The following is a 12,640-nucleotide window of genomic DNA, read 5'->3' as shown; positions in this document are numbered from 1 at the left end:
CTTCAGGAGTGGCTGAGGTGTAGAGAGCAGAGCTAGCAGGCCGTGGGGTCTTTTTAATTTTTCCTTTCCTTTCTAACCCTGTGTGCCCTTTCATCTTAGGAAGAGGGTCAGAGTGTGAGAAAGCTTTCTGAGTGACTCAGCATTTTTACCCAAAAGAGCTTGCATACTTGCCCCAGCCAGTGCTTCACTGTGAGTGGAGAGGGTTTTGCCCTCATTAATTGCAGGGTGGAAATCATGAAAAGTTGACATTTTTACACCTGCATCTTAGAATGTGCTAGGTTTTTTATTTTACTGGAACATTGTGTCTTGGCCACATCTGAAACCAATATATATAACCTCCAACTTGGTTTCTATCAAGAAAGAATCGAATGTGCCTGTTCATTCTGCCCTTAGATAGATTGCATCTAGAGTCTCCACAGCTTCTACGTGGTGGCGTGGGATTTAGAATGAAGTCAGAGCTCTTGCCGTGGAAGTGTGGGGTGTGGAGCTTGGGAAGGAGGGCTCGGAGAGTATGACCTGCCAGAAGGGCAAGGGAGGTTCATGTTTTACAAACTTTAGGGCCATCCTGTTCTGGAGGTGTTTGTTTTGCTTAGTACCGGGAGCTTATTTTCAGAGACCAGACTGTACTGCAAGCGGGGCATTCATAGACTTTCCCATAAATAAATGTCAGAAGAGGATCAGTATCAGAGAGGAGTAAAAACAGACCTGAGCGTGTTGGTGGCTTCAGGAGACGGGGCTTTCTCTTGAGTTCCACTCACCATAGCAATAAGAATTAGACCTGACTAGTCACTCAGTATGTTATGTTACATTGATCCGTTTGGAAGGAGTTACTTTTTAAAAATGAGTACTGGCTGGGCGGTGGTGGCGCACGCCTTTAATCCCAGCACTTGGGAGGCAGAGGTAGGCAGATTTCTGAGTTCGAGGCCAGCCTGGTCTACAGAGTGAGTTCCAGGACAGCCAGGGCTACACAGAGAAACCCTGTCTCGAAAAACAAAAACAAAAAACAACAACAACAAAAAATGAGTACCGAGGGTATGGCTGTAACCTGAATGATACTCCTTTCTTCTTCCATTTTAAAGTGTGCCAAATCATTCTAGTATAGTGTTATTTAATGTATAAATTGTGTGGCTATATATAAAGCAGTGGTTTTCATTTTACACAATAAAGAAAATTTAGATAGAGACAATAAAATGTACATATTTAGACCAACATAGGTGAGGATCAGCAGTGATTAAAAGGCAGTCACTACTGGGGTGAAGAGATGGCTCAATGGTTAAGAAACTAGGTGCTGTACCAGAGGATCTGGGTGTGATTCCCAGCATCCACACAGTGTCTCACATCCATCTGAAACTCCAGATCTAGAGAACTTAGCACCCCCATCTGGGCTGTATGAGGGTCAGACACCCAAGTGGTACAAAGATATATGTGCGTGCAAAATATCCATAAATAAAAATAAAATTTAGTAAGATACTGTGGTAAAAATATTTATTAGTAAGTTATACATGCACAAACAACAACATCATCATCATCATCAACAACAACAACAACAACAACAAACCCAAAGAAACCAAAAGCTTACAAAGGCTGTCTACCTGCATCATACTATGTATTAGGATGCCTGGAGCTTGCCTGGAGCATTCAGCCTTTGTAAGCTAAGCTCCTGGAATTTCTGGGACAAAAATCAATGTTTTCCAAGAGTTCTCACACAGTGTGGGGGTTCTTGTGGCAGTGAAGGCTGGCTTCAGAAGGGTGGTGTGGAGAGGCTAACTAGGCCTCACCACAGGATTTCAAACTCTCCCTGCATAGCACAACTGCACTATTCATAACGCTTCAAAAAAATATGTGCTTAGAAACTAGATTCTACTTTTGTACATGGCATTTGAAGATATTTGTCCTGCATATCCTGAAGGTCTTTTAAACTTGATTTGTGTCCAATTCTGTGATTAAAAATTTCAACTTCAAACCTGCTTCATCAAAGAAGACAAATGAACTGGATGCTTCTGTCATGCAACTTCCTTAAAACAAGATAATGATTATGGAGTTTAGTTATCAAGAGTCTTTGCATCGATTCCCAGCATCTGGGGCCAGAGTATATAGAGGGTTATGTGACTGGGCAGCCAGAAGAACCATAAGGCCTGCTGTAATAAAATAATTTGAGATCGGGACTATTAGGTCTAGTGAGGCTCGTGCTTGTTTAAAAGGAGCGGTTGGGATGCTGAAGCGGTAGCCTGTGTAGGCTGGTGACATTTTTGCATAAGTTCATGGTTTAGGGTGTGGCATCTCAAAGCAGGAAGTTGAAAACAGAGAAAGGTAAAGTGGGAACTCAGACCAGAATTCTAGCTTTTGTCCTACTTTTAAGCTGCTGGATGATTGACATCAGACCACCTTTCCACAGAGCTTCCCTTACATCCCCGAGCATAGCAACTGGATGGAAGGCCTTTTGTGGGTCATAAGAAAACCAATGAACTTAAAAAGCACAACTACGGTTTACTGTTAAATTCTGAGACAATTGGGATGATACGGTCAGCATTAACAACCTGGGCAATCCCCCTAAGAAATCAAATTGGTTGGAGATTAAGACATATCTTGGGTCATGTTTGAGAAATTCTGCAAATTATTCTTATTTCCCAAGACTTTAACTCATCCCCAGGAGTCTCCAAAATGCCGTTCCTCTTAAAAAGAACTGAATAAGAATCTTTGGGCAGGATAATTGAGATCTTGGTTTCTATTATAACGTTCAAGAAAAGTCTATCTTTCAGTTAATGTAGGGATTTTCTATGATGAAGAAACTTCCACGATGAAAATGCTAAGTAACAGTTACACTATTTGTCTGTGAGCTTAAGCTGGGAAAGGAGCCTCTGGACACAGCTGTGCTGAAGAAATCCCCTCCTTGCTGAAGTGGGTCAAGCACCGTGAATGGAGATACAGGCTCAATCTTGTCTCCAGAAGAAGGTTGTATGATTTTGTTCACTAAATCTTTCCCTTGGATTTGAGATATTTTCCGTTCTGAAGGTGAGTGGTTTTGAGGTTTGCAAATGTGAAACCTTATTTTTATGTGTAGACCTTCACTAACACAGCCCTCACAGGTATAGCTGAGCCTAATTACTATTGTTCTTTCAAAAGCCCACTGTGGAGGCTCCGAAGAGGCAGGCTGCCTACGGGAAGCCATTCTGAGGTCACGTCCACGTTGGAAACAATAACGATATAAGCGGTCATTACAATTGCACACAGCTGGTGAAGGGCAATTCAAACTATAATAAAAGATTTAATATCAGATGTTTATGGGCAAGGGTCATCCTGCGCGTGGAAATGAAAGCAAGTTGCTACTTTTTGGTGTTCTGGAAATATGTACACCAAATAAATAGAATAAGAATCTCTGCAAATTGTAGTGAGGAGAAAAATGGAATTTGTAGTTGTGTCTCAACAGCTAAACCTGATGGATGTTAGAACAATCTTGACTTCTTTTGATTGTTTTTATCCCAGGAGAGTTGGAGAATTTTCTGGTTTTGATGTGAAACATTCTACTGGGTACATATTTCCAAATGTTGAAATAACCATAGAAGTCTCTTTGCCTTCTCATGTCCACTTACTATTGCTTTACATACATTGACTTGGAAAATCATCACTGTGGATCAGTTCCAGATAATGGCCTCCCACAGACTCCCACCCGGAAGACCATCACAGGCAAACAGCTGTAAGTGATGCGTGCTGGCAGGGAGCCAGTGTTTATGCGGGCATCCCCATCTGCAGCAGGCTGGTGAAGAGGACCAAACGCACTGAATGCTCTTTCCAGCTAAGAGCAGGAAATATGACGTTACAAAAAAATGCTCCATCTAAAATACTGCAGTTGAAACTGGAAACTCACAAGTTGGAAAGAACCCATGAGACTGCTCTTAGGGAGAAAGTCATGAATGTTCTTAGCACTCAAGTCAAATGTTCGAAATGTCCGCTAACAGCAGCAGGCATCCCTACTAGATCTAACCTGTGTTTTTAAAACCTGTCTACAAAGATTAATTTTTTTCCATTTCATAAAAAATATTGATTGACTGCCTATTTATATTTTATGGAAGATGGTAGACTTTACAGAGATGAATACATTCCCTGTCCTCGATATATACTTGAAGATGAACTGATCTGAACCAAGCAACAGTCATGTACATACACAGAGACAGATATAAGATATAGGACATAGACAAATACACCCATATACATGACAAGGAAATGCATATGCAAATAAAGAAATATGTACATATATACACATACACACATACACACAGAGAGACACATACATACAATATACACATACACACAATACACATAGACAGATTCACATACATAGACACACAAGCAGATGAACACACAAGGTCCAGATCAGAAAGAATCAAATGAATTTTTAAAATTTGATCTGGCTTGTTTGATAAAACTTGTTCATAGTGTCTGGTTGTTGGAAATGAAAACTGAAAAATAATGTCTTAAATTTGTCCATAGCACTATGCTTTTCTGAGGCAACATGTGTAGAAACATGTCTTATAATAATATTAGCATAACAACACAAGTTCTAGCTTTTGAAGCTCCTGGGTTTTATAATCTGATCTTAAAGCAGGGCTGTCCATGTTTCAAAAAATGCTTTGATGGTTCCGGAAATATTTTCTCTTCAAAGCATAGGCAATCATAAGTTGATTTTATTGTGTTCTAAGCAGGAGTAATTCTCGAAACTTACAGGTTAAACAAAAAGTTGATTTTTTTCTAAGGCTGCTAGTTTAGAGAGAATATCTGAACTCACAGTTCTGTGTATCTTTGGGAGTTGCCAATTGTTCCTTTATGCCAATAATACTAGCAAAATTGTCATGTTTTATAACTTTACTTTAGTCAGAATTTTATGACTCTTTTTTTCTAAACAACAATATGTTCATTTTGAAATACTAATTTCAGAGAAGTTGGCTGTTTAACAAAGACAAAGGTCATTGAGACTGGGCTTGCCAACCCTTCTGACAGCCCCAAAGCATACTTAACACCTCTCCATTGTAAATGACCTGGGTTGAGCACGTGGTCTGCTTTTAAAGCCAGTTCTCCATTTTGACTCTTCTGTTCTGATTTCAATACTCATGATTTATATTGAGCTACCTCATTTTTGTATAAAATGTCCTCTTGATTTTCTCATTATGCTATAACCTGAGGAACACTCAGTTCCCGGAAGGTTGAATTGGAACAGGAGCTCGGTTAATCATGTAGGATGTACTTACTGTCTTGGAAACAGTGGAAGGCAGGTCCAGGCCAGCAGATTTGTGCTGTGGGTGGCAGAGTCAATCCCGAACAGTTTTATAATGAGCATGGATTCTCTTGGAAGTGACTTTATCTCAAGAGGAAAATTGATTCTGAAAAGCAAAGAAAGTATCTAAAGTTAACTATGATTTTTCAAATATTCTCTTTTAATTACTTAAGAAAAAATATTTGAGTATTTGAATGGAGATGTCCCCTTGAAAATTTTAATGGCATATACAAGGTCATATACTCAATGAGTAAGAATTTTACTTCTTATAACTTTGACAGGTAAAGTGATTTAACAATAAAATAACCTGACTCATGCATTATTGTAAACACATAGACTGGTTAAGTTCATTGTAGGTAGTAGATAACTACGAATGGATCTTGCTTGTTTACGTTGTGTGTGGGGTTGGTGAGTGTGGCATGACTTGTATGTGAAGTTAGGGGGGCAACTTGTTGGGCTCCTCTCCTATCATGTGGGTTTGATGTGATCAAACTCAAGTCATCAGAACTGGCAGAAAGCCCTCTTAACTGCTGAGTCATTTTGCCAGCCCAAGAAATGCGTCTTAAAGAATCTTTCAGGCTGGGCTGAGAAGTGACAGAGTTTCAGAAAACCATTCCAAGAAGGGAAAGGCACATAACACCCAGTGTGGGAAATCAAAGAGGACTCTTGGAAATAGAACGTTCTCTCTTAGAGGAGAAGAGAGGCTCATTAAGGCTCAGGAAGCCGATGAAGCTTAGGAAACTCTGGGAGGTTTCGGTTCAAGAAAAAGTCATGAGTCACAAAGGTCCCTCCACAAGGTCACAAGCCACAAACAGTTGCTGAGAGAGAATGCTCGCTCCCCAGAAGAGCTAGCTGCTTCTGGAGCTGAGAGCTCAAGAGATGCAGTATTCATTCTCTTTGCTTTTGTTGCCAGTTGTCAGTGCTGGAGTGGGCTTTACAGTAGCCCCCTGTTGCGTTACCTATGCTCCTATAACTAGCAATATAAGCCGATTAGCTCACCAACTAGATTTCTGTAGAGTTGTATTTTGGTATGACATCAGTTACATATCTGGATGAACACATGTCTGTGACATCTCTCCAGGAAACATTATGCAACAGGTAGACTAGGAAGTATGTGAGGAAAAAGAGTCGTTCTGCCTGGGAGATGGTACATCACTCACAGTGCCTGCTGTAAAAGATGAAGTCAAGCTGAAAGAAGCAGAGGATGGCACAATAAAAAGAACATGTGCTCCTTCTTTTTTTTTTTTTTTTTTTTTTTTTGAGAAAGTTGAGTACCAATCTTAGAAATTTAAAGTTTCCATCCAATGGCAAAAGAGAACTAACTCTCTAAGAAAAGATGAAAGTATAAAGATTTCTTAATGAATTTAAATTTGGAGTAGGCTGGGGCCTAGAAATTTGGGAGATGATCAAAAAGGCACAAACATGAATTCCTCCTGGATATGTTGCAGGTGGGATGCTCTGAGCTCAGATCCTGGATGGCACTGGGTTTAGGGAAAGGAATGAGGTTAAAGATGTATGAAACACCATTCATCTGGCAAAGAGTGTATTGGAGAGCTGGATAGAGGAGGGTGGTCTGTTGAAATGGCAGGCTCTGAAGAATTGTGTACCCCTGTTCAAAGAGAGCAGAGATTTTTCTTTAGCATCCTTTAGACAGAATGGGGAGAGTAGTACTATACTATGGGGAAATAGGCCCAAGATTCACAGACACCACCCAGTTATATTTAATTACAGCACATGTGTGTAAAGAAGCTCCTAAGGGTGAGAATAGAGTAACTCATAGGAATGGATCCAGATGAGGTATCTAAGAGGTACGATGAATGAACTAGATTTAACAGAAAGCATAAGAGTAGAAAAGGATAGTGGGAAATTGATGGTGAGCTGTAGTTTCTACTCTGTAATATCGTAGATAATTTGACTGATAGGAAACAGGGAAGAAGAATCTGGAATTGAAGAAATGTAATGTTAGTGTGTGATATCATACAGTAAGTTAATAACAACTGTCAGATGTTAGTGAATAAGCTCTATGTAGGAAGGATGAATCCCCCTTTGGGATATGAAAGTTTACCTGTTGAAAAGCTGGCTCTGATGGTTATCAACATGTAAAACAACATGTTTTTGAGTGAAAATTCAGGGGATCATAATAGAAAGAAAGACAACAGTGATGGAAATCTACTTTTAAAGACAGGGGGAATTTACATTTATTAAAACATTGCATATTTTGGTGTCTAAGTATTTTCACTTATATTATTTCATAGTTTTCACATTCACTCAAATTTTTCTGGGCTTAAAAGAATCTCTGAAATGACATAAAATGATGATAATGCAGAAGGTATAGTAATTTCTTGAATGCCCCTTTATCTATAATTGACTCTATATTGCATTTCCATTTTTCTGTTCTGTGATTTGGAGCAATAATCTTACTCCATTTTGCACATAACCTACAAGGTCCTCCTTTTTAAAAAAGAAAAAAAAAAAAGAAGAGCTGGCTCTTTCCTATGTGCCTTGAGCTTTTCACATTAAGAATGATAAAAACAGAGACATTATAGTGGATGGTTGCCGCCAATCTCCATTCGTTCACTTTCATAAAAATCAATTCTAGGAAAGAGTCCATGCATTTTAAACGGAGCTCTGTCCATCTTTTGAATATATATGGACTCATATCCACTGGAGAATTGTTTCTGTTTTTAAACTTCTCCATGACTACTTAAAAACAAAAGAATGAACATTTGAGTGGCAAAAAAGACTATAAAATAATTCAGTAGGGGCTAAAGCCTTGACTCAGTAGTGAGGAGCACCTGCTATTCTTTCAGAGGATCAGAGCTCAATCTCCAGCAACCATACCCGGTAACTCACAAGGACCTGCACCTCTAGCTCCGGGGATCTGATCTCTTCCTCTGCCTTCGTGGGCAACCTTCACACGCACAGCATTTTCTCATACAAAACCACACATGCATACATATGTACATACATATATACAGACCTATATGCATAGAGGTAAAAATAAATGATTTAGAAAGTAAAAATGAGTAATTGTTAATTTTTCCATCTACATAAGATACTTTTTTTTCTTAAAACCAGAGTCAATTTGGTGCTTAACATTAAAGGCTAGCAATGAGGTATAATTTTAATTCCAATGCAACAAATGCCAATAAAATATATGAAACTGTTACAAGCATCTAGCAAAATGGAATATAATGGGTTTAGCAGAAGTAAAATAAAAACCGACTCTAGGTTGGAATGCCCAACTCTCCAGGAAGAATTCAAAGATTTTTCATAGAAAAGTAACATGAGCAGTTTTAAGAAAATGGACTCATATCAATGTCATTTTAAAATATTAATAAGTTCCTCTTTTTTTTTTAACAAAACTACCTTTACAATTGAATTTTTCTCTCTTGAGGTGAAAGCCAATTTGATTTTGGAAATAATCACAGATAATTTTTAGTTGAGTTAAAATAATAATTTTAGTAACTAAGATAGTTAATAGCATTGTAAAAAAGTCCTTGGTTATACAAAAATCACCAATTAACTAACAACCCTTACTGGACTTTTATTCTGCATTATGCTTCTTCAGAAGATAAATCTGTATCATTAGAATATGTAGACAGATGTACAAGCTAATACGTCCAGTTAATACATTTGAAAGAAGTCCAGAGTTCAGAAACAGCAGTAAAAGAAAAAGTAGACATCTATGAGGCAGAAAGGGCTCACTCATCGAGAAGGACGTTATAGGGTGTTTGTAGGTGAGTGGAGGAAAGTGGTGTGTTTCTGACCCAAAAGAACCTCTAGCAAAGTGTGATCTCCACTCATGGTATGGTGATTAGAACAGACTGAAAACGTGGCAAGGTGGAGAGGCAGGGGTGGGGTTGGTGCTAAAAGTGAAGGCACAGAGGTGTGCAGCACCGGGGCAGAGAGCCAGTGCTCTACACTAAATGATTCAGAATTCTGTCTAAATGAGTCAGAAACTCACTGAAGGATTTTACAGATAGAAATGATACCATATTTTAAAATTGGTCAGGTGACAGAAATTGCATCTTTGGTAGAAGGAACTAAGAACCTTAAAAGAACAAGGAGGCCCGGTGAATGTACAAGTCATAGAGTGATTTGAATTTGTGGGAGTGGGGAGGATCCTGTTGTGTGTGGGAAAGGAAGGTTGCACACCCTGTCTCAGGACACAGTCGCCATTGATTGTGTCAACACTAGGATCAGACAGATGTAATAGATACACTAGGGTCACTTTAGGACAAGGGTTCTCAACCTGTGGGTCACGACTTCTTTGGGAATCTGTAGTGACATTTTCGGACTTTTTCTTTCATTAGAAAGCATAGAAATATAAGAATGTTTTGTGTTTTAACCCCAGGTGTGGGGCAATGGGGCTGCTTCACAGCAGCTGACTATGATTTGCCTCATGTTCTAGCCGAAATGTGATTTTTGCCAGTGATGGATAGTTTCTGTGATTGTGTGACATTTGGCATTCTAGGGACTTTTCAGAGGATATATAAATGCCAGGGCCCTGGGAGGAGGGGTGGGTGGTTGTTTTTATTTGTTGTTGGTGGTCGTTGTTGTTTGTAGTTGGTCTTGGTCGCGGTTTGTTAAGTAGTCATGTGTAAAGAAGAAACAACAAGAATAAATTACATATCCTGATAGTGATGATCAAACTTGTCCCTAATCAGCAGGAAGTAGTCTAACAATAATGTTGCCCCCTTTCTGACCTTTGACTTTATTCCGAGATCTCTGTTGTTTCCTCTCTATCTCTTTTCTCTCCTATCCAGTGTTAGGAACTTGAATGAGTGGAAGAGAAACGGTACAGAAGGGTGCAAGAAAGAAGAGACCACTTACGCAGCAGATATCAACTTACAGGGGTCAAACGAACACTTCACGGGGGTCTCCTAATACCATTGGAAATGTCAGATAGTTATGTTACAAATTACTACAGTAGCAAAATTACAGTTACGAATGGCAGTGAAAATTATTTTGTAATGGGAATCCCCACAACATGAGTATTGGTATTGACGGATCCCAGCATTAGGAAGGTTGAGAACCACGACTTTAACACATCCTTGGACTCCTAGATGCTCTCACACATGATATTCCATGATAAACACTGAGAACCAAACTATCTTCCAAAGCTAGGCCTTATGAGAGCTCCGGGAGACAATGAGCTGGCATATCCTTCCACGTGGCAGGTAGAGAATACAGATCTCAGAGAAGCATTACAGACCACATAGAAATTGTACAGCATCAGGAGCAGAGAGAGAAGCGTCAAGAATGGTACGAATGCCACGGATGGGATGGTAACTCCAAGAGTTTGAGTTAAGAAGAGGACTTGTGTTGGGGGAAATAAGGGAAGAGGTACAGGGGAGTGGAATCAAGCAGCTAAGGGTCTGGAGAGATGACTCCATAGCTATGAGCACTGGTTGCTTTTGCAAAGGTCTGGGGTTCACAACCATCTGAGGGGATCCATTGCCCTCTCAGAGCTCCCATGAGCACTGTACACACATGGCACACACACATAAAGTCAACCGCATATAGACACAGAGTAAAAATATATGAATCCCTTAATAATAATAATAATAATAATAATAATAATAATAATAATAATAATAATAAAAGAACCTGGGCTTTAATGAATGACCACTAGAGGACAAAACTGGAGCCTCTCTCTTTAATGAGCAATACATTCTAGGTACTTATTCCCACTCCCATTGATTATTTAAATAAACATGCAACTGGTTTCTGTGTGAAAAGAGAGACTACATATTATCAGGTGATTTAATTTTTCTTAATCTGAAACCAACTTGGTTAAAGTTCAGGGTGCTCCTGGTCTCCAGAGTGTGAGTGAACAATAGCGCCTCCTGTATTTATGATTTTCCCTGCTCCTCAGTTCTGATGAATGAGACAGTTATTTAGAATTTTCAATGGACTTTAAATCTGCTGAAGGAACAGGCTGTTATCTACTGCTCCTCTGTACTCATCACACCACTGAATCAGTTAACTGGATCCCAAACCCTCCTCCTCCTCCTCCTCCTCCTCATCATCCTCCTCCTCCTCCTCGTCATCCTCCTCCTCCTCGTCATCCTCCTGCTCGTCATCCTCCTCCTCCTCGTCGTCCTCCTCCTCCTCCTCGTCATCCTCCTCCTCGTCGTCCTCCTCCTCCTCCTCGTCATCCTCCTCCTCCTCGTCATCCTCCTCCTTCTCGTCATCCTCCTCCTCCTCATCATCCTCCTCCTCCTCCTCCTCCTTCTCCTCCTTGTCATCCTCCTGGTCGTCATAGTCGTCGTCCTCCTCTCCCTCTTCCTTCTTGTCCTCCTTCCCCTCCTCCTCCTTCTCCTCCTCCTCCCTTTTCTCCCTCCTTTCCTCTTTTCCCTCCCCATCTATATGTGTGTGTGTCTGTGTGTCTCTATGTCTCTGTTACTGTCTCTTACACACACACACACACACCACGATCTGTTTAGAATTGAACAAGGGTCATCTTTTCTTAGGTTTGTCGGTATAGCCAGAATAGAGGTTAAACTTACATTTCATTCCAGTTGACCAAAAGGGAGAATGACTTTGTGACTGGCAGGGGTCTGCAGCTTTTCACTTGGCACAGCTTCTTCCCAGCATATGTGAGCCAGCAGGAAAACGAAAATGCTTTGTAGCTGAAAAGAAACATTGATCCAATAAGCTCAATGCACAAAAGAAGATAGCTTCCTAAAAGGGGTCAATTATTGTTATTGTCCAAGTCGAACAACAAAAATATATTTGTTTGTGCAAAATGAGCTTTAAAATTCGCTATGAAAATTTATGTTGGGTATGTCAGGAAGACTGCAGACAGGCAACCCCATAGCTTTCCTATGTCTGTTAAGACACCAGTTCAACAACACAATGACCTGTTACCTCTGGGAAATCCAGAAACCTGGATTGTAAGGGTTCTGTTCCCAGATGACGAGAGCAGTTTCATGGATAGTCACAAGGTTCAGCCTCAACCCTTCCTCACCTGCAACTTGTTTGTGTGTGTGCATGTGTGTGCACCTGTATGTGCGTGTGTGTGAGAGAGTGTGTGTGAGTGTGCAGTAGGCAAGGATGTCTTATAACACCTGGATACCCCTCAAGAGGGATGGAGAAGTGAATTGCATCTTAGGAGAAGCAGACACAAGACTGAAGTTATTCTCCTGTTCATTCAAATGCTGATGGGAGAAGGTAGAGAGAGAGAGTCAGGGCCTCTGAGAACAAAGAACAACATCAATTCTTGCATTTTATGTGGTGCTCCTTGCCCATGCTTTTTGAGACATTGTCTCTCCATAGTCTCTAGACTGGAATAGCTTGGAATTTGTTCTGTAGTCTGATGTGGTCTTCTAGTCTCATATGCCCAACTTTTGGACTACAGGCACC

General features: G+C 40.2%; 1 protein-coding gene across 1 annotated transcript in view; it reads right to left on the bottom strand.

Moving 5' to 3' along the window:
* Pik3c2g (phosphatidylinositol-4-phosphate 3-kinase catalytic subunit type 2 gamma) overlaps positions 1-12,640 on the bottom strand; it is a gene marked incomplete in the record, with an annotated part of 355,213 nt that overhangs the window by 227,016 nt on the left and 115,557 nt on the right. Inside the window, 2 exon segments of the mRNA NM_207683.3 lie at positions 5,244-5,375; positions 11,785-11,907. Of these exon segments, the coding sequence (NP_997566.2) occupies positions 5,244-5,375; positions 11,785-11,907 (255 nt within the window).

This window comes from Mus musculus, chromosome 6 (assembly GCF_000001635.26).
Source record: "Mus musculus strain C57BL/6J chromosome 6, GRCm38.p6 C57BL/6J".
NCBI lineage: Eukaryota > Metazoa > Chordata > Mammalia > Rodentia > Muridae > Mus > Mus musculus.
This window is presented reverse-complemented; position numbering and strand designations above follow the sequence as displayed.